Source organism: Mycetomoellerius zeteki, unplaced genomic scaffold (genome assembly GCF_001594055.1).
Source record: "Mycetomoellerius zeteki isolate Tzet28-1 unplaced genomic scaffold, Tzet1.0 scaffold122, whole genome shotgun sequence".
Classification (NCBI taxonomy): Eukaryota; Metazoa; Arthropoda; class Insecta; order Hymenoptera; family Formicidae; genus Mycetomoellerius; species Mycetomoellerius zeteki.
This window is the reverse complement of record NW_017256147.1, coordinates 243,395-269,065: the sequence shown is the minus strand read 5'-3', so window position 1 is coordinate 269,065 and position 25,671 is coordinate 243,395. Positions and strand designations below refer to the sequence as shown.

The window sequence follows — 25,671 nt, the reverse complement described above, 5'->3', positions numbered from 1 at the left end:
TAAAACCTTTAAAATAAATGATTCATATACGGATAACATGAGAGAGTATATGTTTCATTTTTTAATTTCCTCAAGTCTCTCAGATTCAGTCTTGTAATAATTAGAAACCAAATAAAATTCTCTCGTATGTTGCAACATGGAGACAATATTAGCTTTCATTGAGAAGAACGGATTTTTTCAAACGATTAAATAATAATGTGTATTTCTTGTTGTATTAAAAACTTTAAAATGTTAAACACTAAACTATTCTTTTCACATTTTGTATTTTTATATTTCATTGTATTAATTAAATTAGAACTTAATAGTTGTGATCAGGATGAGATTATGGATTTGGATACTAATGAATCAGTTAGTTTCATCTAAACTAAAACGCAACAGACTTGATTGCCTGTACAGTCAATTGTGTTGTGTTGCAGAGTCGGATTACATTTGTCCGTGCAGATTCCACCATGGTGACGGCAATGAGTTCTGAATTCTGACTTAACTGTAATTATAAAGAATTTATTAAATAAAAAAATTTGTTAAATAATAATATTGCTATATAAAGAGGGAGAAATTTTCAAAGTAATTAGTTTGAAATATGTGTTTCTTACACGTTTATAAAACATTAAAATATTATTATGTTTAAGAAATATGTATATATATAAAATATACAATACCTACATATAAAACGTAGATATATCAACCAACATATAGTTAATAATTTTCTTACGATAATTTATTAGGTAGTTTGTTTAAACATCACGATATTATTAGATACGAATTTATATTTAGAGACCTTATTTAAAAAAATATTGCATACAAAAATACTAGGAAAATTTATAATGTACTTTATATTGTATACTATAATATTTTCGTACATTTTCGTATGTATATATTTTTTTAAAATACGGCCCCTGATGATACCATGAAAGATGTCATTGAATAGAAATCGAATAAAAATGAAAAATTGCGTATAACTTGACGCGTGAGAGTGCCACATACATAAATTAACATGCCAAATGTTTTCGAAATTTGTGACAAAGAGAATCTCATGAAAGTATGTATATAGTCAGATGCTGATCTACCTGCTATATATCGTGAAAATATTTATCATTTAAATCTTATTGTGAATCTTATTATGAAGTTACATAATAGAAAACGTAAATAGAATATTAGTTATGAAAGGAAATAATAGAGAATAAATCGTGGATTTATGCGATAATTTTTTATTAATTCATAGATATGATTAAAATAATGATTTCATATTGTTTTCTATCGGTTTTTTAAACAGAGTATAGAAATATTTTACAAAGTGCGAACTTACCTACACTACAGCACGATATACCCTGTTGATAGCATGAGTTTTCACCTCCTGTAAACATCTCACAGTGATCGGGCACAATACAGTTCTCTTGAGGACATATTTCGTTCGTATTAGCATATTCTGAAAACAAATTTATGATTTTGTTCCTCTTGAACTTTAATATGTGAACATTTTTCTTGTACTAATGATTACAAAATGAGTAACGTCAGATACAAAAAGTATATCAGGTATTAAAAAAACGAATATATTTTACTTATTGGTGTCACGCAATTAAATATTATTTCAGTCACACAAAGTTAAATATTAACCATACAAGATAAAGTTTTTATTATTTTCACTATATGTGTAGAGACATAAGAATTCCAGCTATAAAAAAATAATATTACACACCACCACACACATAAATTTTAATTTATCTGAAAAAGTATAAAGGTGTACGAAAACTTTACTATTACTGTACATTTGTGAGAAAAATAGGTTAACTTTCTCTTTTAATGCGCTGAAAAAACTAGTAATTTAGTTTTTAGTAATTTAGTTTAATAGTATTTTAAAACTGAATAAAACAATGAAATAAATATAAAAATAAAAAATAGTAACAAAACATTCAATTGATTTATACATATATCTTATGAAATTTTACAATATTTTAATTTTAAAACAAAAAGTTTTGAATTCATGAAAAATTTCGTTAACATTACATTTAAATAATAGTTTCGTATTTACATACAATAATTTACATATAATATAATTTAGTATGTATGAAATCAGTTTCCTTTTCTTTTAAATCTCATATATGTAGAATAAAAATCTATGATACATTTATATTAGTGTTTTAGAAATATATATTAGCATGTTGTAATTTTTCATTTTACATAAAAGATCACTTACCAGTGTAGAGGAGGATGGTCGTGAGGACAACGAATACAAGCGTGTAGGATTTCATTCTTTCGGCGAGTAGAGATGTCGGAGTAGCGTATGATTCTGACAGCCGGCGATTCAATGGTCTCACACTCCCAGGTGCTACCATTATATAAACGCAAGCGATCTCTCAGCGTTACACGACACACGCACACGTTTGTGTAAATGATACGCATACACGGCCGAGAGATATGTTGTGACGCGCACTCAGTCAATCTATTTTTATCGTTATATAATTAGATAAAACTGATTTATACCTTGATGACCATTATTTAATAAATAATTTTATGCTCTTGGGATAGAAATAGTGAGACTTTGAAAATTTGAATTCATTGCTCGTGCACTTGTTGCATTTACTTCTATTCGAAATATGTGGTACCAGCATTGCAATGCTTTTTTCACGTTTTTGCAATGTATTGATCAGAACGATGTTTTATATGTAATTATGTAATTGGGCTTTAAACTAATACATACACCCTCTTTTTCTTTAATCTTATTGCTAAGTTTTTAATGATGCACATAGTATTGTCCAATTTAATTAAACACATTTTTAGATAACAATATAGCCAGACATGTTTTTAGATACAAATTCATATTTGTATTTTATATTTAGGGCTAAAAATTTATCCATTACATAGAACAAATACAAATAATTTTTTTTTTCATTAATTGCCAATGCAACGAAATGATTTTTTATAGAACTTGTTTGCTATACTACGATTAAAATCATGATGATTAATCGTATTTTTAACACATTAGACAAACATTTTTTGTAATCCAAGGATTTGTGGAACAAATTTATCAATCTCATTTATCAATTTTCTACGGATCTGGTATCGTCTAATAACACAAGAGATTATTTATCAGCATTTTACTCATGGAATTTTTTGCGCGTATTATGTGTAAAATTATAAAATTTAATTTATGGTAATAGCATGTGCAAATATAGTATAATACATGTTTTATGCTGCTGTCCGAAAGAATGATTAATTACATTGGAAAATCTGCAATATCTTCATTTATATTGGAAGTAAAAATATGGGTTATTTGACAAGTAGGAAGAGAGAAATATTTTTTAAAAATAAAGAAAATTTTTATAGTGTGCAAAATAGGAATATGCCAGCTGTATTACGTTACTCATTATACAGGAGATTTTTTTTAATACATGGACATAACTTCAGAGTAAAATTTATATAGTATGCGAAAATAATAAAAAATCCTTATATAAGCGTTTGTCTCATCTGTTTCAGAGTTTAGTAGTATGTTTCATACTTGTCTTATAAAAAATACTTAAAATGATCATCTTGAGATTGAATATAAGCTTCTAAATGAGTTATCATCAATTACTTTTATATTCCTGCAAATAAGAGCCTGGAAGATTTAATCTTCATAATCGATTAACCAAATCAGATGATGAGGTAATAGATCTTTCATTAGATCTTTCAGATGAATGAATTTATTGAAAAGATTGACTCGTTACCAAGCATTCTACGAACAAGCACTACAAACGATTTTATCATCCATCGAGATTGATATCAATTTTGTTCTTGTTTACATATTTTAATCCGACAACCAATTATAACGATAAAAATTATCTGAAAATTTATTTAGTCTTTTTAACTTTGAAAAATAAGGGACAGAACGTTTGAACATAATAGTAATTATATAAAAATATTAATTATGAATCGAAAAATATAGCAAAAATAATTACAATGGATATTATATAATTGTACAAATAAATAAAATATTCTGCAGTAATAAGACAAAAACATATATTGTTATATCATTATTCTATATCTTTTTATTAACATTTTTATTTTGTATTGCTATCTTGTCGATACGCTCAAGCGTCCGTAATTTGAAATTCCAACAAATATATGGCATTGTTTAAATTTTTATTGATTCCTTCCAAAGCACGATACGTTGCTAGATGTTTTCAGCATCTTTTTCTATTCTTAAATAAAAATGAGCGAAGATATGTTCATGTTACATCCTTGGATAAATCTTGTAATCTACACCTCTTAGCGTAGTACAATTCCAACTTAAACGAATAATGGAATAATAAGTACTTACTATCGATGGGCTTCAAATGTACAAGATGACTAAGTTGAAATTTTTAAGGCGTAGTAAGACGGTAAAAACTAATAAAATTATCTCACGGCTTTATTTAATCTACTAAATATCTAACTTTTTTATTATATTACTCGATTTTATTTTTACGGATATTTTTTACATTTAAAGCCAACTCAATTCGTATATATATTTGCGCGATTAAGATGAAAAAGAATTTTATTAGTGCCATTTTCGCATATCGTCAGGCTTGTAAAAAAGTTAAATATAACAATTTAATCTGTGAAAGAAAAAAAAGAAAAAAGAAACAGCCGTATTAAAGAAAAGTCGTAAAACTTACTGCCATAAAAATTTCTCATTTACCTAGCGTTAAGACCTAAATTTATATGTACAAATGGATAGACTTTATCAGTACTGAGCATATTAGCGTACATTACATATTATTAATGTTAGAATACTGTACACGATAGCACTTTCGTGAGAATTAAAGATTTGTATTGACTAGAAAATGAAATCTTATTAAACGTCCAGACAAAAGTGACGCGATTATACACTCGAGTTGAAGAGCGAAATTATCGATCTTGATTATCTGAAGAAAACAAACTTAACACTTATACGTCAATTATACATCTCTCTCTCCTTGTGCTGGTTTGGCATTCGCTCCATATCGCTATTGCTGGTTTGGCTAACAGATTACGCGCGGTAGAGTCCGCGGGAGATCATTTTCGATCATTGCTGAGCTTTGTACTCGGCGTGTGATTTTTCATTTGTCGAGTTTTCTGCGCAAGGAAGGAGACACATGAGATCTAGTGCCTCTGATACATATATCTAAAACTAACGATTGTACATTTCTGGAGAATCTGATTTCACGCAAGGCGTCATGCCCGGCGAGTATGATCTCATGTAATGCTTTATCCTACTCGGAATATTCCCGACGATGTCGTTCACATTCCGGGAGATTAGCTGTCGATTCCGTATCACAGTTAACCAAGATTTATGCACCAGGTCGATAGTCCGCTATTATGTTCTTCAGGAACGTATAGATATCCTTGAAGGTTGGTCGCGATGTCTCATCTCTTCTCCAACATGAGCACATCATCCGATAGACCTCCTCTGGACACATTGTTGGTTTCGGTAAAAGTACCTAAAATACAAGTATTCGAAGCGAAATAATACCCTGAAAAAAGAGTTTGATAATAGCTACCAAATAGTATTACTGTTTGGTAATACTATTTAGGGAAGTAAAATAATTTTTGGCTATATTAATCAAACATTGGTATTATTTCACTAAGTATTTGGTAGCTATTATCAAATTCTTTTTTCAGTGTAATAAATAAAAAGTTTTATTCAATTTTTATTTGTGGCTGTTGTAAAGTACAAATTCCAATTGTATTAATACAATTATTTTTAATAATTATTTTTAATACACAATTAAGTGTGATATATTAAAAATTTGATTGCTTAAGATTTAGTTAATTTGTAATGTATTAAAATTCCATGAAAAGAGAGAGAGAGAGAGAGAGCAAGATTCAGTAATTAATCGATTAATTAGAGAGTGATTAATTGTAAAGTGATTGCCGATCAGATAATTTGCTTACTTGTAGCTCCGCTCCATAATACATATGCTCAGCGTTCTGAATAACTTGATCATTTGACAGATGTTGAAAAGGTTTTTCTCTAGCCAGACTCATTACCTCCCACAGTGTCACGGCAAATGACCATATGCTACTCGAACATGTATACCTATCCTGAAATTTAAATATTTAAGTATTGTTGCTGTTCACTCTTCGTGCAAATTTATTTCACAAATTCTCCGCGAGAAATGACTGTCGATTAGACGTCAATTCGACGTCTAATTGACGTTGAATTATTGATATTACATTATATCAATGTCAATTCGACATTAATTCGATGAATCATTTCTCGCTGGCTGGATTACGACTTTGATTTAGTAAGAAATTTTGTGATAAATCTGAAATAACTCTTTTGTTAATGAACATTTCGAAGCAAGTTTAATTTTAATAACAAATTGTGATAAAGCTGAAATTTTTTTTAAATTAGAAGGTTTGAATAGTATCCAAGTTGAAAATTATTCGAAGAAAAAACACTTCAAGAATTAAAATATAAAAAATTTGTTTTAATTTTTAGTTTAAACTTTCTGCGTGCGTTGCAAAAATGTTAAAAATTAGAAACTTAATTTAAATTAAATAGCAATCTCTATGGATATCTTTGCTATCGATTGCAGATTAATTAATAATTTTAATAAAGAAAATTGTAGAAACACTTGAAAAAAAAGAAGATTACTTACCAATAAAATACTTTCCCACGGTAACCATCTTATCGGGGCAGGTGGTCTACCTCCTATATCGCTGTAATCTTTCTTGTAAAGATCACTGCACATAGCTATATCAGTCACTTTCACGGTGTAAGAACGGCCTACCAGACAATTTCTGGCCGCCAAGTCCTTATGCACCAAATTTTTTGATTCAAGGAATCTCATTCCCGATGCTATTTGTGTTCCCATATACAGCAGACAACTTTGACTAGAAATAGTTAAATAAATTTTATATATGAAAAATTCGTAAAGCAAGCAGTGCAGAAGCAATTTAAGCTTTGATAATTAATCGTCAGGTAAAGATTACTCTAAATAAGATCTTACCTAAGAGCTTTTAGATTGCAATTTGGCCTGAGCGTTCCCGTAAGAGGTACACTGTATTGAAGATAATGAGCAAGGTCACCGAGTTCCGTGTACTCTATGATTGTCCACGGCACTGGCTCGACAGTGCAGATTCCTAAGATACGTGCCACATTTGGATCAGATAAACATGATAGAAATTGCACTTCTCTCATCTGGTCTACTGCGTTGTTAGTTCGAATGTCGCTGGTACACAGGGGTACACGAGCAACGACTAATTTGGGAGCGCTAGATATGATTTCATCTAGACCAACAGCTTCACATATTATAGCCTGCAAATTATAGCATACAAACAATACTTTCTGTAGGATATGTTTAATATGTGAAAAGTATCACGAATATACTGCAGTGATTCTTTATCTTTCATTAATGGAAAATTTCAATGAAGAATGGAATTCCATATTATCAATGAGGATAATTCTTTATTTCAACGACTAGTCACTGATTTGTATCCAATTTGAAATTTGACGATAGATGATAGAAAACAACTGCTTTATTTTTACCTTCTACTTTATCTGCTCAATCAATACTTTTTTATCGTCTAACGTTCAAGAGATGAATAAAAATATGTTTACTGTGTTACTTTCAATGTTCGAAAAATTACATAATATTGTTAGAAAGGAAAGCAAGTACGTATCAGAATTGTAGAATACATACATATTATTTAGATAAATATGTAAATTACATTTCGTCACCGCCCGCAACTACTATTAAGCGCAAGTGGAGCCAGAAACGTGCATTCATCAAATGCTGCGGGTATATTTAAACTCGTCTTATCTCAAATACGTGATAAGCTAAGATTATACTTTCCGACAATTCTTTTTAACGTTTAAATTTTTCTTTATTACGATACGACACGTTGAAAGAAAATTTGTGAACATTTTGTGAACCGCACAATGAATATTATATATACCAACTAATAATGACACATCAATGTTATAATTTCATATTCAACAATTAATCGTTACGTACAATATATCATATTACGTTTATATCGTTGAGTGTGAAATTAATTAACATTGATGATATTACTGTTAGTTGATATTTATTGGTTCAAATTTCAAATTGGATACAAATTAATGACTTACAATTAGTTAATCATTGAAATAAAAAAATGGAATGTTTTTAAATGACTTTCATTCAATTTGCACATTATTTATATTTTTATAAGTATATCGTACCTCTCCTATGGTTCTCGAGCCAAGTTTCTCTGTCGTTCGTAGGCACTGATGTGGTATATTGGTTGGCTCTATTTCCTTGCACTTGTACGGTTTGTTCATACTTGGTGCGATGTTCCAACTTACGACAGGTGCTGGTATCTATAATTAAATGATACTTTTTTTAATTGTTCGTGGTTATTATATTTTTCTCTATCTTCTTCTTGCTGTCAAAACAAGACTCTTTTACAACAGAATAGACGAATCGATGTAAATTGCACTTTGATGTCGAAAACCTAAGAAGGTTTGAAGTAGCGGCAAGATTGATTTCCAGTTATGTGACATAATGTACTTTTCCTTTGCCCTCGCGTGGCGCAATCAGTCAAATGCATCGTTAAATTGTATGATATATAACTAATGTGTACCTTGTGCTTCTCCTTTGGCGCTGTATGCCAGCGTTTTGAGTGAACCTGATCGACGTCCCTTTGGTGATTGGGCGTAACCGCGATATTGAGTTTCCTAGTTGGACTGCTATAACTTTGAAGGGTTCTGTAATGTTGGGAGTGACGAGCCGGCGAGTTAGTCGGTGACGAGGAACAGCTGGATGGACCGACTGTGGATTCCGGTCTTGCGTCCAGCCGGACATTTTCTTCCGAAATTTCTATGTTTTTGAAATCCTTCGGGGATTCTGAAAAATATCATTGTTTTATCACTTTTCATATTTGTTCGATAGCAACGACCGTTTTTAGCACAGCAGCGTGCTATTCTCAAATGCGAGTGCACAATAACGCTGATGCTTACTCACCGGAATTAGCTACGATAGCATATGTGGATTTGTATTGGGGACTGACGAGAGGCGAGTTAAATTGCTCCATCGTGAGTGACTCATGCATACTGACGTCCTCCGGTATGTCAGGTGAAACATGATTGGCAGTTTCTGCTGCTAGCATCCCACCGGGTGTTAAATTCAAGAGGAGACCCTGTAAATTTCAGTTTATTTGAGTATATCTTATAGTTATTTATTTCTGAAGATCTAAGTGAAACGTAATTTTCCCTACCTTCATATTTATGGCAAAGCCAAATGGATTTTTTAACACCGTCGGAGAACTCTGCAGCTTTTGTCGCCGATTTAAAAACAGAATGATGAAGAAGACCAGCAGGAGCAGCAATATAATGGCAGTAAGGACACCTATCAGTACTTCCAAATATTCTTGGCTGTCTCCTGGTGCTGTAACTATACAAAATTTATAGGGATAAACAGAGTATACAGGGAATATAGAGATATAGAGTACGGGATACAGAGTACGTCGAACAACTTGGCAAGATCCAAGATATATTTTTTGTTCTAACGTACATTCTCTCTTTACCTATTTTTAAATTCAGACCATATTTTTCTTCAAGTTAATAAAGGAAGTTTAAAAACTCTTAGAAAATCATTTTATCGTTCATGAAAGAAGCTAAATTCTCTTTCTTCACAATCGTTGTTAATTTACATTACAAAAAACTACGGTTTTCTTTTACGTCGTACGTCGTACTGTTCGTGCCAAGTGCCCTGAAGCTACAGCAGGATGACTATGATTTTTTGCGATAGAAATAAATAAGTTAGTCGCGTGATGCTCAAGATCGTCTACCGATTTTTTTTCGATCAAGTAGGCCAAGCGAATGATTATTTAAAAATCGTAGCAAATGATTACTAAAACATCAGTTTAATTCAAGAAGGCGTCACCGTACCAATGCGCGGATGAGGAAATCTAGATTTCAAATGACGCTTCCTCTTGGTTGTACAGAAAAAGAAAATTGCCCAAGAGAAGCGCAGAAACGTTTTTAATTCCCACTTTTATGCTCACGCGTACCTTCTTTGCTCGTGCTCCCATTTCCCCCGTTTCTTGCTCCTTTCTTGGTTCTATCTTTTGTTTTTGAGAGAACAACGGATAACGGTATTAAAAGATAAAACTGTGAATCCAGTATTATGCACATGTGTAGCGTTTGAGTCTGTCGTTATCTATCTTTTTTGTTATAATTTTTAGTATTTCAGTGTGACGTATATTGTTTGCCTATATACATCTACGGCCTATTATATTTTTCCGAGCAACGACAGACAGCTTATCGTTGCTTTATTTGCAGCCACGCATTGAAACGTATTTAGCGAATTTCATATCGTCCGTTTTAGAGCGCTCTTTTGGCGTTGTACTATTGCATCCGAATCGATTACTTTAGTCCTTCTCTCATTTTTTTATCTTGTTTAAGCTCATATTTCTTCGTTTATTTAAACTTCCGCTTTGACTGAGTATGTTCTTCTTTGCTTATTTATGTTATTATGTTCATTTATTTCGTACCCATTCATATGAAGTCGGATATGTTGCATATTTTAAAATGATTTTATATTTATAGCAACTACTTGTTTAAGAACTTTTTCAGGCTGTCATTAAAATAAAGCACATTGAAAAAAAAGTTTAGTATTGGTAACAAAAAAAGAGAATTATTCACAAATGGTCGATTATCATTGGATTATTTTGTTAAAATTACAAAATACAATATTTTTTTGTTAGATGGACAAAAATTTTTTTATTTAACAGTACAAATTTATTTGGTTATTTACATTTTGTAAGTAACAATGTAAAATTTAGTTGCCATTACAAAATGAATATTCTTTTATTAATTTCAACAAAATGATCCACTATAGAGCGAAGAACGTTTCGCGGAGCTGTCAGAGATGACGTGTCTTCTCGTAAGAGAAATTCAACGTCTATCTGTACAAAGCTGGGACGATTAGAGACTACTCTCGTGGACTTCTCGGCTCTCGCCACACCATAATCAATCATGGTAACAACCATTTTTTCTGAGTGATTAGTAATCTCAATTGATCTAAATCTATATATATCTTTGCTAAGGAAATTCAAAAACGTCAAACATAATTTCATTTTGTAAAAAGTGAAAGATATATATTCTTATGTAACCGTTTTGTTCCGGTAACAAAATGTTCTATTTCTAATTACAAAAGATCTATAAACACATCATACAAAACAGTTTTATAGCATTAAATTATTAGTTCATTTAATAAATTCAACAAATTAATATTGTCGTGGTATAATCAACGATTTGGCTAATCATATATCAACAAATAGTTTTTGTATCAGTAACAAAATTTTGGTTATTGATACAAAACATTTCTCTCAGTGCAAAAGAAAAAAATATCGATAAAATACAAAAACTCTTTTGTATTTGTCCTGCATGTGTTTCTTTTATAACAATTTTCAGAATTGTACACTTAAGTCATTTTTTCATCTCGCAAAATATTAATGTCATAATATTCGTTTATATTAATATTTAATATTAATATTATATTATAGTATTCGTCGCGTATTATATTCATTTAATAATATTAGATATTTATATTGTTAATGTTCTCTTTTCGAGATAAAAATGGTGATAGATGATATTTTAAGTGCGATAAAAAACAAGAGTTTCTTAATTTTAAACAATCAGTTTTACAATATGGAGGATATCTCTTTATATCTTCTCTTATTTCCTCAAATGAATAATTACATTCGCTTCTTTATTTGCAGCTGACTAGAGAAAATATCTGTAATCAGAAGAGAATGAAGAATAAAGTTCGGCATTTGCACAGTCTATCAGAGATATGTAATTATAGAGTCGACTACTCTCTCCGTTCAGGTTTCCCTCTCTTGGTTGTCTTATTTCGTTCGTTCTTTTATGACTCTAATCCTCCCTCTTCCGCTCTGTTGAATCAGACGTTGGCTAATCCGCATAATCGATCGCGCGAATATCGGCGCTTGAATTATGAAAGCGCTGTGCTTTCTTTGGTTTTCCCACTTGTGAACTATGTAAAAAATTGCGTGCAAGAACTATATTAACTACGGCACCACCAACGGCCGCGTCCTTTTGAATTCAGACCACCGTAAAGCGGACGCTCGGTTTACATGTTGTTTTTAGTTTAGTAACTCTGTTTTTTACCCTTTGCCGCCCTTCCCTCGCGTTGTGCCATCTTTTTTAACGCACGTGCTGCATTTGCCCATGGTCGGACGATTTCGCGGCTGCTTTATTTGAGGACCCGTTCGCGTTTCCTTTATTTATAATGTAGAACCGGGAAAGTGCTCAAGTCTATTTTTTCGATGGGGGGGATAGGATTCGTGGATGGCGGAGTATATCAGAGAGCCGTAATTATGCCGCAGTCAAGTATTCTTCCCAACATCCTCCCGCGTCCTCATTTATCTGCTGCACTTCCTGTTATCTACATCTTCCTCGCTCCTATCTCCGTGTTATAAGTTTTTACCATTTTTTATTCTCATTATTCGTCCTCCTTTCGTAATGTAATTTATCTCTCCGTATTCATGCACGCTTCTCTATCTATTCGGGCGACAAATTATGCTCTATTTGTTTTTTGTTCTAACGGTTGACATGTATTTCCTTTTATCATACGCTTTGGGATTAGGGAAAAAAAGACTAATGTAATTTTCATTGTTAATATCGGAAAACCGTGGTATAGATTAAAACTGTACGTATATATAGAAACATGTGATTCCTCCACTAAAAATACTTCAATATATCATTATAGAATTTGCCGCCTATATTATACATAATACTGTTGTTGATATTCCTTACTTCCGTTCACTTTTCCTTGCGCTGCGGCTTTTAATTTTTCATCTGGATAAGCAATTCCTTTGATTATACTCAATGATTCAAGCGGAAAATGCATATTTTTAATTTGTTTTGTGGCCTGGAAAATGCAGCGTAGGATTTGTTGTTGGCACAAACTATGAGATAGGTATACGTAATTATGCCAGAGTCGACCTTACTTTTCTTTTCCTGTTTTCTTTTCTTCTTTCCTCAAATGCGCTACCTCTTAACCCGACTAATTGTTTACGTTACGAGGAAGTTGCTACGTGAATTATAAAGTGCAACCGCATCTCTTTCTCTTCTATGTCGGACAATGACTTTTCCTAATCGTATCTTCTTCTTGGCAAAGAATAACGGCCTCATTTCGCTAACAAAGTTAGCTGAATAAATGTCGCTCATTTTCAAAGTGGACTGAATACGCATGTTATATAAAGTTTGAAGATTATAAAATTATAAGTATCATAATATAAATCTACATCAAAATATAATATAATTGCGATAAATAGAGGTCATTATTAAATATAAAGAATTCAAATTGTTTTTAAATTGTTAATAAATAAAGATTCAACCAATACATCGGATAATATAAAAAAATATTATGTCAAAATATAAGAAAATACTTAAAATATTTATTAATAACAATAAGAACGTTATTAAAATCAAATATATTTTCTTAGAAAATCAAATTCTTTACGGTAAAGTTCAATTAAGTTATTAAACTCTTATTGGATAATTAAATTTATTTGATGAGTAAAAGCTTATCTTCGTTATACTGACTTTTTAGTTAATTAAGATTTAAATTTTCAAATGCAGTTAAGTTGAAAGAAGAAATGTATAATACAATGTTGGTAATAAAATAGAAATGTTAAAACGAAAATAGCAATGAATAATCAAGATTAATGATCGCTTTCACTTATAACCATTCGTGCAATGCGATGTATTCAATAATTAAAAATGAAGTTGATTTTAAATTGATTATCAAATTGGTTACATTTGAAATTAAGTAATGTCTAAAATAAGCGCTCATGTGTAAGTAAGATATTATTACTTAATTACGTGAGAGACGAGACAAGTGTAAGCAAATAAAACGTGAAATATTAAATGTATGAAGTTATACTTTATGAATTTGGAGTCGTGTTACTTAAAGGCATACGAGAAATGAAAAGTTTCTCTAGTAGCCAATGCTTAATTAGAACGAGATTGATACGAATTAATGCCACTCTCGGCAAGTTACTTACTCGTTTGTAAGTTGAGATCCACTTCGGGATTGACTGGAATCTCCCGGTTGCTAAACTCGGACGCTGCTTCTTCCGTAGTGTTTTCGTAGGGATTTGCTGAAAGCGGAAAATAGCTGTAGCTAACTTGAATCCATGGAAAATTTGTAAGATTTATGAAGATTATTTTAAGTGCGAATTATCAAAATGATAGAAGAAATGCTATTATAATATTTACTATTTGTTTTGAAATTTGTACGCTATTCATATAATCGTATTAATTTTACATATTAAAATCATATTTATATTAAATAGAAAAAGAACGTTGCTATATTCGCACGCGAATATAAATTTTGTAATTTTTGCTATTGCATTAGAAATGAGAAGCAGTAAAAAAAATTTTATGCCGGTTATTACTGCATATTTCTGTACCCGAAGAATATTACATATTTCACACATTCGCGTAAAGATTTAAATGGGATTACCATGTGCGATCGATGTCGTTAACTCAAACGGTCATTAGTGCGATAAAATTAAAGAAATGTGATATTCGAAACAAAAATGTGAAGGTTATTAAAAGGTAATTGAAGTCGGTAGATGTGCATGCGAAGCAGAGCGAGATAATCCAATGGATCATTATAACTTCGTTCGTTACAATATTTCTTGAAGTAGTACGATCTGCAAATTACAATTAAGTAATTCGCTCATTTATTTGAGCAAGTTTTTCTTGTTGTCTAGGTTGATATTTAGGTCAGGTAATGTGCAAGATGTCCAAAGAAACCCGCGGGAAATCTAAAAGAACGCGGCAAATTTTTGTTTTGTGGAATGACATCGAAAGTAATGTAAAAACTAAATGCAAAAAGAAAAAGGTTGCTCCACTGGAAGAAAATGAGATACAGGAAAATGCTTACTTGCGTCGAATGTCACTTCGCTGATTATGATCCATCGCGCGGCGAAATACAGATGCAACTTGATAAGTCTTCCTTCCCGTCCGTGTAGACCGATTGAAACGTTTCGAGCGTTTTCTAGCAGGACGTCCGGTATATAAGAATAAGGCAAGAACTCCTCTTCATAGGTCTCGCCATCGATACTGAACCATATCACCGCCTTCGAAAATACCTGTTGTGTAAACCAAACTCAAATTATGTCCTCTTTGAAATTTAAAATAAACAAGAAGAATATATTCAATTCATGTTTCATTAAATGTTCAAATTATTTAGAAATAAAATTATCACGCGAGAGATATATTTTGAAGAAACTAAATTTGAAATAAAACATCACTCGTAAAAAAAAAACAATGCAAATTGGCAAATATTAATATTCTGTTTTTAAGTTTAAAATGTATAGTAAAAGAAATAGAATAATTTCTATATAACCATTTCTACATGAAAAGGATATAATGGCTGACATATTCCAGAAAATTGCAGACTCGCGATGCGCTTAAGCTTGTTTTTATCGTGTAGTTACATTCGTTTTTATTGTGTGGTCGATGCACTTTGATACATATGCAAAAACTGTTTTGTGTTATGAACCGTATGAGGGCATTGACATCAAAGAAATGTACATGCATGTTGATAACTATCGACTATATAATCAACAAATCGTTAATCATGTCATTTATGATACATGTTGCGGATTGATATCTACAAATGACATCTATAATATAAAAGGGAAAATATTTCTTGTCATGGATATTCTGTTTCATCTTCGAGGATATCTGATTGGCATTTCCTGATTGACACGTTCATAATGATATGTAGCGCAATTATTTCGTTTTGGCATACAGTTTGGCAAAGTAATCATTATTTAAATCCCGTTAATCATATTACTTTCAATGCAATTGATAGGAATCCTGATATCACATGTATTAAATTTCGATTATGTTACGAAAATGTTTCATCAGTTAATATTGTGCGTAGCGTTTCGTATTTATAGTTCACGGTTAGAAATTAAAAAAAAAAGAGATATAAATAATTCAAATTATATTTAAAAATCTTACGAATATCGACAAAAATTTGCATTGTAGTGAAATTAGTGATTTATCTTGTTAGATAATCGTAAAATTTAATGATTTAATTTTATCTGTTTGGTACAAAACAAGGTTTATGAAAGTACGTGAGTGGAAAATATATTACGCAAAAGTGAGTTGAAAATTACCTGAACGTCCCGTGAGAAATAATTGTTGGTATAGATGTGTACCGCTTCGAAGACCATCATGGCTTCAAACTCGAAGATGAGCTCCACGAACTTCTCTTGAAAAGTGTCACGAAGCCAAGCAACCCAACCTGTGCCTATAGTCAACGAAGAAAGAACTTATACAAAACGCAATGAATTGCGCTCTTTTGTTACAGTTTTCTATCTCAGCAAACAAATATATTGTAATTGTTACAAACATTTACATGTGATGATAATGTTGTGGGGTTTACTTTTTATTGAAGGTAGGATATGAAAGGATAAAGTTTCAAAAGTTATCAAAAAAGACAAACTCCTTTTGTTTCAATATTTCTTGATAAAGTTGCGAAACACGATTACATAATGAAGTAAGAGCAAAGCTGTTAACAATGAAAAATATTGAATATAATATTTGCAATAATTTATATCTATATAAAATATAATAATTACAGACATTTCTCATATAAAGAAATACAATTTGTCTGAAATTGTTTTACTAGTGAAAATTACTGAAATATTATTATCTATGTTTCGACTATTTAACGCTCCCGCACGTGTTCACCCACCGATTACCTTTTCCATTCCCCATGTCCAGTCTGTAATTATCCGCGCCGACCTCACCATCGATTAGACAACCTAAACCATCGGTCAACAAGTTGTCCTGCCTCTTACCGTCGTACGAGATGTCACTAAACTCCGGTAGGGAAGCATCTGGTATAGTGTAGCTCATGACACCGCCTGAAATAGACGAAAGTTTTCGCGTGACGACCTACTGTGTGCAACTGTAGTTTTCTTTTAAAACATACTCGTCTCTCAAACTTCTACGTTACACCTGACTTTGTTGTACTATTAGCTGTATTTTGTCTCTAGTTGATACTCTCTTTCTTTTATCTCTTTTTAGATTGTATTAAATTACTTTGTTTTTTAGATTTTCAATTAAAAATATATAAAGGTATATAAGTTTGTTATAATAAGTGTACAAGTTTGTTATAATAAGCATATAAAGTAAAAGTACACAAGTTTGTTGTAATTACGAAGATTTTACTAAAATATCTCGACGAAAACGACTTCCAGAAATATTTACGAGTACTATATCGCATGTATCTTAAATTAGAATATTTTTCCTGTATTTTTTCTCATGCAGATGTATTATTATTAATTATTACTACAACGGTTGAGAGTAAAAATTATTTCGTGAATTTTCATATTATCTCACCGAAATTTACCGTGTATTTTGCAAACAGCAGCACTTTGCTCCAGTTCCCGGATACACTTCGAAAATGAAGTGGCGCTGCTTAATAACATGCCGTGAAGGGCGCGGTGGCGGAGAAGGCGCTTAGTTAAAATTAATCAATTAAAATTAATTAAAACGACTTGGTCGGTGGCGGCGGACGGCGTCCGCAAGGGACGGACGGCTGAATTTTCGTAGCGGGAAAATTAATAACGGACCGCAAAAATGGCGCGGTGTGCCCACTTTGCCATGTCGTGTTCAAAATCGCTTAACTACTCTTAATATTTCACGGTATATACGGTTCGCGGCCGGCCGTCGTTGTCACGCGATGTGGTCAAGCCAGTTTTGGTCAACGTACCTTTGCCTGATTCCGTGTCACGTGGATGACGCCGAGGTAATAATTTTACTTAGAACAACGTAACGCTTCGTCGCTACGCGGTTGTTCTGCAACTGGCATCTACCATACCATACAGGAATTGTACGATTGTACGTATTAAAATAAGAGGTCGACCCCATTCTCTAATAAATGGTCGTCCTTTTAATCAAGATACTTGCGCGCACTCAAGAAAAATAGAGAAAAATATGTTAGTTAGGGCGTGATAAAATTTTAGTGCTCGGCTTATTATAAAGTATTATATATTGCATTTGTTGAAGAAATATGCAAACAGAAGACGTAAATTTGAAATTGCCGTGCAACACGTTCACAATAAGGGAATAAATGGCGAGTCAAATTAATCCGCAATTGAAGCAACGAAGTCACTTCTTGGCGTGTTTTTTTACGTGCTTCAGAATCGTTCGTGTAAACTGGTGAACATTTCAGCGATGTGTCGCTGATATTCCTGTCATTTTTTGAAGGTACGCATTAAAGGACGCCGTATTTCAGCACGCGTCAGAAACATTGCTCTTACAGGGACTCTACTCTGTAATCTGGCAATCCGCTAATCTAATCTGCACTGGCAATCTCCTTCCCGTCTACAGCTTGAAATTATTGCGAATTTTCATTGGAATTGTTGGAACAATTTCCCAACAGAGTGCAATTCTTAACAAGTCTTGCGCTAATATAACTTTTCGTAGGCACATATGAAGAAATATTGGATTGGAACAAAAGATCGTAACGCTACTTTTATTTATATCGTGTCTACACATTTTTTTGTAAATTTAGCATTTATATCATTTGATAGAGGAATGTTTCAACTTTAATTTGTTTTTTGCGGTACGCGATGACTTTTGACGGAATTTTAAACAATCAAAATTAAAATACTCTTTTTAATCTCAGCTCGTAGTTTTCTAAATGCAAAAATTACCAAACTCACAGAAACTCAAAAGACAGTGATTTAACAGTAGAGATTTTAAGCTTAAACTCTGTTTTAAATTTAAATTTCATTCATTTTTTACTAATAGCTATTCGAATTTTGAAGCTCGTAATACTACAAATTTTATTTCAATCTAAAATTAACAATTAGAATATAGGTTATTGTTAACTGAGTGAGTTTTATCAGCTGGTAGATCGAAATATAATTTATTTTTATACATTATATTTAGCATATAAGATATCTGTTATAGCTTTCAATTTTAATTTTAATGACAGCTAAATCCTCTTACAAATAGCAAAAATATGAAAACTGTCATTTACTTTACATTTACATTTTTAATATTATTTATCTTTATAATCAGAAAAAATTTTATATTTAAAAAGATTCCAAAGTTAATTAAATATGTAAATTCGATTTATTCGTTTCCTTTGTGAAAGCAGAAAATCTCTCTTTTTTTCAATCTATACAATTTAAGTTAAGATCGTAAATGTGTAATATTTTATATAACGCTAAATTAGCCACGTATCCTTATATACAGGATATAGATCGCTCGAACAACCATGAGTAAATCGCGCTTTAATAAATGATACGTTGGTTGCACCGTGCTTTATCAACTGAGGCTTAGCACACTTGTATGTTGTCAGACCGCGAATGTCAATACCAGGAGGACAATGTCGTGGATTCTGTACCGCGTTGACCGAGTAGGCCGTGTTACTCGCGATCCGTGGGTAATCGTTCGTGTTCACCGGCTCGGGGCAGGGCATCAACGTTGTTTTAACTCGCTGCCGTGCACGGTTGCCATAAATCCGGCATACCCGCCCAGTCGGGCTCGATCTCACACGCTCCGAATACTTCTTATAACGCGAAAGCTCTCATGTCGCCGTTTTACCAGCTCCGTGCCGCAGAGCTAGCTGTACATATGTCATCGCCCGAACATATGCGGCCTCGTTGTTGTTGGATATTAGCGACCTAGAAAAATAATTCATGCAAATATCCTTTTTCTGGTTAGATGTTGGTAATAAGGATGAAGACTGTCAGGATTATAGAAGTCTTTGGTAATTCCTATAGATATATCATTTCAAACAGGATAATATCCTATAAACTTTTTATAAAAGTTCAATATTAATTAATCAAAACGTTAAATTATAACGTTAAACTTTATGTTTAACACAGTATTTTCTTATACATAATTAACTTGCTTTTCATATTTTGGAAAGCAGAAATAACAATTTGTACTTTATACATAATGAAGAAACAAATCCCTTTTTCGTTTAATGTTTTTGTGTGTTTCTCGGTTTACTTTGCTTTGTATAATGTTACTGCTAGGGTTGATTATACGGTTTCTCTTTCGCGTAAAACATGTATCCCCACGATGCTTAGTACTTTTGTTGTCAGCATTTAACGAGAAATTTTCCATTGGACTCCTCTTTGTGTGTGTTCTATTATTATTTTAAGATAACAAATATAAAATAAAAGATACGTGTTTATATAGACGTAGACAATTGACTAAACAATTATTAAGAACACATTGAACGATTGAACGTACTTAAATATCGTGTTTAAAGACTGCTTACCTATATAGAGAATAAATTTTTATTTATTTATTTTTGTAAATATTATAATCTAATTAGCATGAATGCTTATTAGTGCATAATACATATTGCTTTCGTTTAATCTCTACAACCTCACCCCTGACGTTTTGTTAGAATTTATATAAAATTATGTCTTGAATTTAGGGGCCCGGTAAAGTAAACTAGACGAGAAAAGAAACTGCATGCAAATTTATGTAAATAGCATTGTGGTGTAGCGCAGCATGTTTGTTATACATAACGCACGCACCTGTATATAAATTATGAGAACGGGTTTCATATGCGTCACGAATACTTAACATTCGTTATTCTGTTAGATCAAGGCTGAAAAACTGGAAGACAAATTAAATTGAAATGTTGGCATACTCTAGATATTAATTAGTTTTGAAGCAAAAATTGAAAATATTAGACATTTTGGCTAATACAAAGATATTGAAAAAAATTATAAAAATTACGAAACTTTTTTAGTTTTCTTGTATTTTTCTGTTTCTTTCTTATGAAATTCAATTTAATCTGTTTCATGGAATACATGTCATTTCAAAATCTTGAAATTAGATAATAATTTTACAGATAATTAATATTATTAATTATCATTAAATATCAAGTAAAAGAATAATAAAGATACATTCTAAAATATAGCCGTGAATTCAACATCCATACGGTGTTTATATAATTCTCACTGTGTTGGTGTTAAATTAACACTATAATGTGTGGATTTAACATCATAGGTTTTAAATCCACACCATGTTGGTATTAATTTAACATCAACACGGCGAGAATTATATAGGTACTGCATAGATGTTAAATTCACACTGATATTTTTTAAAGTGTAACGATTATGATTCTTTTTCTATATCGATATATTTATTTATTGTTTATTCAGCTTCTTTGAGAAAGATATCTATGCATTTAGAACAATACTTGAGAAAATCAATAGAAATAAAGGAATTTTCAAATTTTCTTGGCAAGTTTGTTGTTGCCTTAGCGTAACGTGTATATTTATATTTCACAAACGCTAACGGTGCATTGATTATATAAGAGACATTAAGTACTGAAACTAGGTCGAAAACAAATGTACGAAGCCGAGCTAGCAATGAGATCGTCCGTATAACGTTGTTACGAACGTTAATGGGATCTAGCACTGTAGTTAGAGTCAACGGCACCCTGCCTTCGCGTAGCCATCTCAACGACGTCTCGGCAAATTGAACAAAATTGCAATTTGGAAATTAATCGTCAGATGTCCACTCGAACAACATCATCGTATCATTCTTGCGCGGCCATGTGTAACGTGATTATATATATGATTCGGGTCTCAAATATATTCATGATTTAAAAAATATTTCTAATTAAACTGACGGGCCATAAGCGTCATGTTGAAACGGGAAATGTAATTTATGAACTATTTAATGTCGTTGTTTGTGTGTTGTGCTTATTGATTTGTTAGCAACATACACGATAAAGTTATATTTCAACACGAGTTAGTAATAATATTCGATGAATAACGTTAGTTATGTCATTTTCAATGATAATTTGTTTACATAATATCTAAATGAATTTGCTAATGAGCAATAGATTTATACGTAAAAATTTATTTGACGGGAGATGATGAGAGGCTAATAAAACCATTTTCTTATCTTTGTAATAAAATTTACACATTATGATGAATACATTATTGACAAATGACATTGTGTTACTATTTAAAAAATTATTCAGTTTATCTTATAAAAGAAATATTACAAAATACGTTTATTTGAATAAGATAGATAAAATTGCATACACATATATATTTAAATTTCTATGTATTTATTTTAATAAAATATTAGATGCAGCTGAAACTATACCAAAAATAAGAAAACAAGTGATTTTTTTGTACAACACACAATAAGTTCCAAAAAAGTAAATTAAATTTTTTGTACGATTGCTTGTTTCTGAGAAAATCGTTTTTGAAGATTGGAAAATTAATAAATAATTTTTGAAAGTACATGGCTTTTCCTCGAATGTTATAATACTTACTCGTATCTCGACATCCTTTGAGCTCGATGCGAAGACAAACCGTACGTCGATGTTCCGAGTGTGGTAAGATCCGAATTTGACTGGCGAAGATAGGTGGAATCAAATTATGCGATACAATGGTGGAGGTGTCGCTGTTGCCGGCTAAAACCTGCGGATCAACGTCATGAATAAAACAACAAACGCCAAGAAACAAAATTAGACAGTGACTTTTCACTCGTCAATTAATGTCAAACTCGATATTTAACTAACATTGTCATTTAAAGTAAGAAAATTCTTTTTTCAATGTTGACAAAAAAGATTAATTTTCTTTTTGAATGACTGTGAATTCTATGGTATACCTTTTATCGCGAGGACTCTACAACGTTAATACGATTTAATGGTAATGGACATTCCCCGTTTGAAAATTTTCCAGTACTTATAGACACCTCAATTTTGGATCAGTTGATATAATACTAGCGAATATATGCATTTTAATGTGCGGCACCATTAATTTTCCTGGATGGAAATATCTGAATATCCGTCTGCTATCGATGACAGTCGCGCTATCTCCGCAATAATACATTGCGTTTAATACGAATTTTTCGGCAAAATTCCATTTCGGTAAATTTCCCTTGAATTGACATTAATGTAACGAGACGTTCGTGAGTTCCGCAAAAGTCAATTATCTACAAAACTTATTGTGGTACCACGCTTCAGTTCATTTCATCTTAATTTACTCCCGTTATTTATCGTGTCATATGAATATATGATTGAGCGGTAAGGTATGATTCGGCGCAAATATAATACGACTATATCATTAAATTAGCCGCCGCTTCATTTTACATTTTACGATCAGCTGCATTGATATCGCAGTAAATTATTAATAAGAGAGGATTTAACGTTTTATATAATGAAGTAAATGTTGCGCGATATAAAGCATGCATGTATCAAAATATGAGAGAGTACAAAAGTTATTCGCGTTTGTCATGAAGTTACACATGTAATTATTATTATTACTATTCATCTCCTCATTTATTATATCATATAGTAATAAAAGTTGATACGGGGGAATAATCGAAAATATATTAGGAGTTACACTAATTGTGACATAAACAGAGTTTATGATAGAAATGCGCAATAAGACAACGATGCGTGATTCAATCTTGAACGCGATATTCGAGAAAAGGAGAGGTTCAATAGGATGGGAAAAGAGAAAACTCTAAAACATTTAGTTCTCGAAAAGGGGAAGTTGCACTTTTAGCGACGCTTAACCATATGTTACAGTACGAAGACATTACGTGCAATTCTAGCACAAGAGTAGATCACTTATCGATTGCTTCTCCGTTTCACGACTGAATCCTGCGAACGGTAGAAGAGGCTGCGCAAAATCGAACTTGAAGCTGAGAATGTTGTTTGATTAACCGTGAAACAAAAGGATTTTGATACTATACAATGGGAAGATATGTTTCATTTGAACTGGATATTCTATTGTTTGAGAAATAGTTGGTAAATATTATTGTGTGTGGTTTCTTGTAATACATATATATACGCACATATATATGTATATGTATTTATATATAATATATAAAAGAGAATATCGAATTATATTTCCTATCTGTTTCAAACAGCAGTTAAATTACATATTAATTAAATTATTAATTAAATTACAATTTTATGAGCATAATGATAATCTAATTTTAATATATATATATATATATACATGTATTTATATAATATAATTTTGATATATATATAAATCTTGAAAAAATTAAATATTCGCTTTCTCAAAATTTATACACATATTCTAATGTTTGTACACAATTATTGGCTTAATAATCATATAATAGCGCATACCAATATTTCCTATTTTTGTTTCCTCTCATTATTTGAATTTTTATAATTGTTCGTTTATCTTTATACCTATCAACTTTAACTCGCGATAAAATTTTCTTATTGATAATTGACACGGAAAAAGTTCTATCAATTAGCATCGTTAAGCGAGTGCCAAGTTCTAACTGTGACTTTACTAACAAGCAACTTCGAACTCTGCGTTTCAATGGAATAAAATTCCAATTTGACACCAGGCGCGTTGGTGATTCCGATCGGTTTTGTAGTTTTGTTCTACGTATCGTTTACGTTTACATTTGTTTGAGTCTGTTCCAATTGAGACATGGTGTAAATTCTCGATAGCTTGCGTATAACACTTCTACAATCGAACGTTTGTTGTAATCAAATTCCGTAATTGCTCTCTTCCATGCAATACACTATTCAAACCATAGTTTTCGTATGTACTAATTACGTTGTATAATACAAAAATACGTTGATTATGTTATATATATAACAATTATTTATATAATAAAATGAATAGAAAAGTTACTATAAAATTTATAACCAAAAAAATTTTAATGAAAATATATTAATTTCTTTTTTAAATAAGGACTTTTGTATTAATTAATATTTATATCAACTTATGGAATGATATATTGCATCGAGTCTGTTAAATATTAATTTACCGAAAAGCGAATAAATTAACTGAAAAATGAAGCGTTGAACTCGACAAATTGTGCTCCCCTTTCATACAAATATCATCAATAGACGTGCCTATTCTGTCTTACCTCGTTGTTGTCCCAACGCTTATATCGGCGCCATCGAGTGAAACCGGGACGTCGATATTCTACAGTGTAATCCTCGACGTATTCCTGACCGCGGCCGTGATCGTAACGGCCCTGTGTCTGCACACCAGTAACAACATGAGTACTCTGTAGGTCAACTTGAAGCCACTCGCGAACCCCTTTCTCTATTTGACTTTTCGGACACCAAGCACCACCAGCAGTCTCCTTCCTGAGTCTATTTGAAATATAATTATGCTAGAGATCTCTCCATATAGCTTATGATTATGAGATAATTTCAGAAATGTGATCTTCCTAAAGACTTCAGAAAAAATTTATATCTTCTAACATACAAGAACTATTCTTTTTTCATTACAATAAGCTTAAGCTTGTTCCGCTTGAAGTCAATACTTCATTATTGATTGTTATATTAACAGACAAATACAAGTAGGGGAGACCGGGATCAGTAAACTATAGGGGTAAATAGAATAATCGAGGCTACGTTATAAACAAATCGCGCGAAACACGCGTAAACCCGTCTGAGCACGCAGCAGCGACTGCCGCTCAGTCAGTCTGCTGTAACATCTCGTTGCTAACACATCTATGATAGAAGTTACGCTACAATTAAAAAAAAATCGTATACCTAAGTAAACATTTTTATTCTTAAAGTTTTTGTTTTATAATCGTATATAATTGTCTGAGATATTTTATTTCCATTTAGATAGTAAGCGTAGTTCTTACTTAATAAAGTCCAACAGATTTTTTTT

At 31.7% G+C, this 25,671-nt stretch overlaps 2 protein-coding genes across 2 annotated transcripts in view; both read right to left on the bottom strand.

Annotated features, from left to right (window-relative positions):
- Nucleotides 1-306: 306 nt before the first annotated feature.
- LOC108731229 (uncharacterized) lies at nt 307-2,333 on the bottom strand. Its single transcript, XM_018461434.1, has 3 exons — nt 2,195-2,333; nt 1,307-1,426; nt 307-484 (listed from the first exon to the last, which is right to left on the bottom strand). Exons 1-3 carry the CDS (start codon nt 2,331-2,333, stop codon nt 360-362), a joined length of 384 nt encoding a protein of 127 aa, XP_018316936.1. The 3' UTR covers nt 307-359.
- A 2,544-nt stretch (nt 2,334-4,877) lies between these two features.
- Nucleotides 4,878-25,671, bottom strand: part of LOC108731210 (discoidin domain-containing receptor 2) — an 83,510-nt gene continuing 62,716 nt past the window's right edge. Inside the window, exons 4-17 of the mRNA XM_018461411.1 lie at nt 24,911-25,142; nt 22,317-22,464; nt 16,744-16,908; nt 16,156-16,289; nt 14,910-15,117; nt 14,023-14,118; nt 9,205-9,380; nt 8,952-9,126; nt 8,572-8,834; nt 8,171-8,308; nt 6,954-7,261; nt 6,603-6,837; nt 5,893-6,042; nt 4,878-5,438 (exon numbers count right to left, since the gene is read on the bottom strand). Of these exons, the coding sequence (XP_018316913.1) occupies nt 5,289-5,438; nt 5,893-6,042; nt 6,603-6,837; nt 6,954-7,261; nt 8,171-8,308; nt 8,572-8,834; nt 8,952-9,126; nt 9,205-9,380; nt 14,023-14,118; nt 14,910-15,117; nt 16,156-16,289; nt 16,744-16,908; nt 22,317-22,464; nt 24,911-25,142 (2,578 nt within the window). The 3' untranslated portion in view covers nt 4,878-5,288. The remainder of the gene's footprint in view (nt 5,439-5,892; nt 6,043-6,602; nt 6,838-6,953; nt 7,262-8,170; nt 8,309-8,571; nt 8,835-8,951; nt 9,127-9,204; nt 9,381-14,022; nt 14,119-14,909; nt 15,118-16,155; nt 16,290-16,743; nt 16,909-22,316; nt 22,465-24,910; nt 25,143-25,671) is intronic.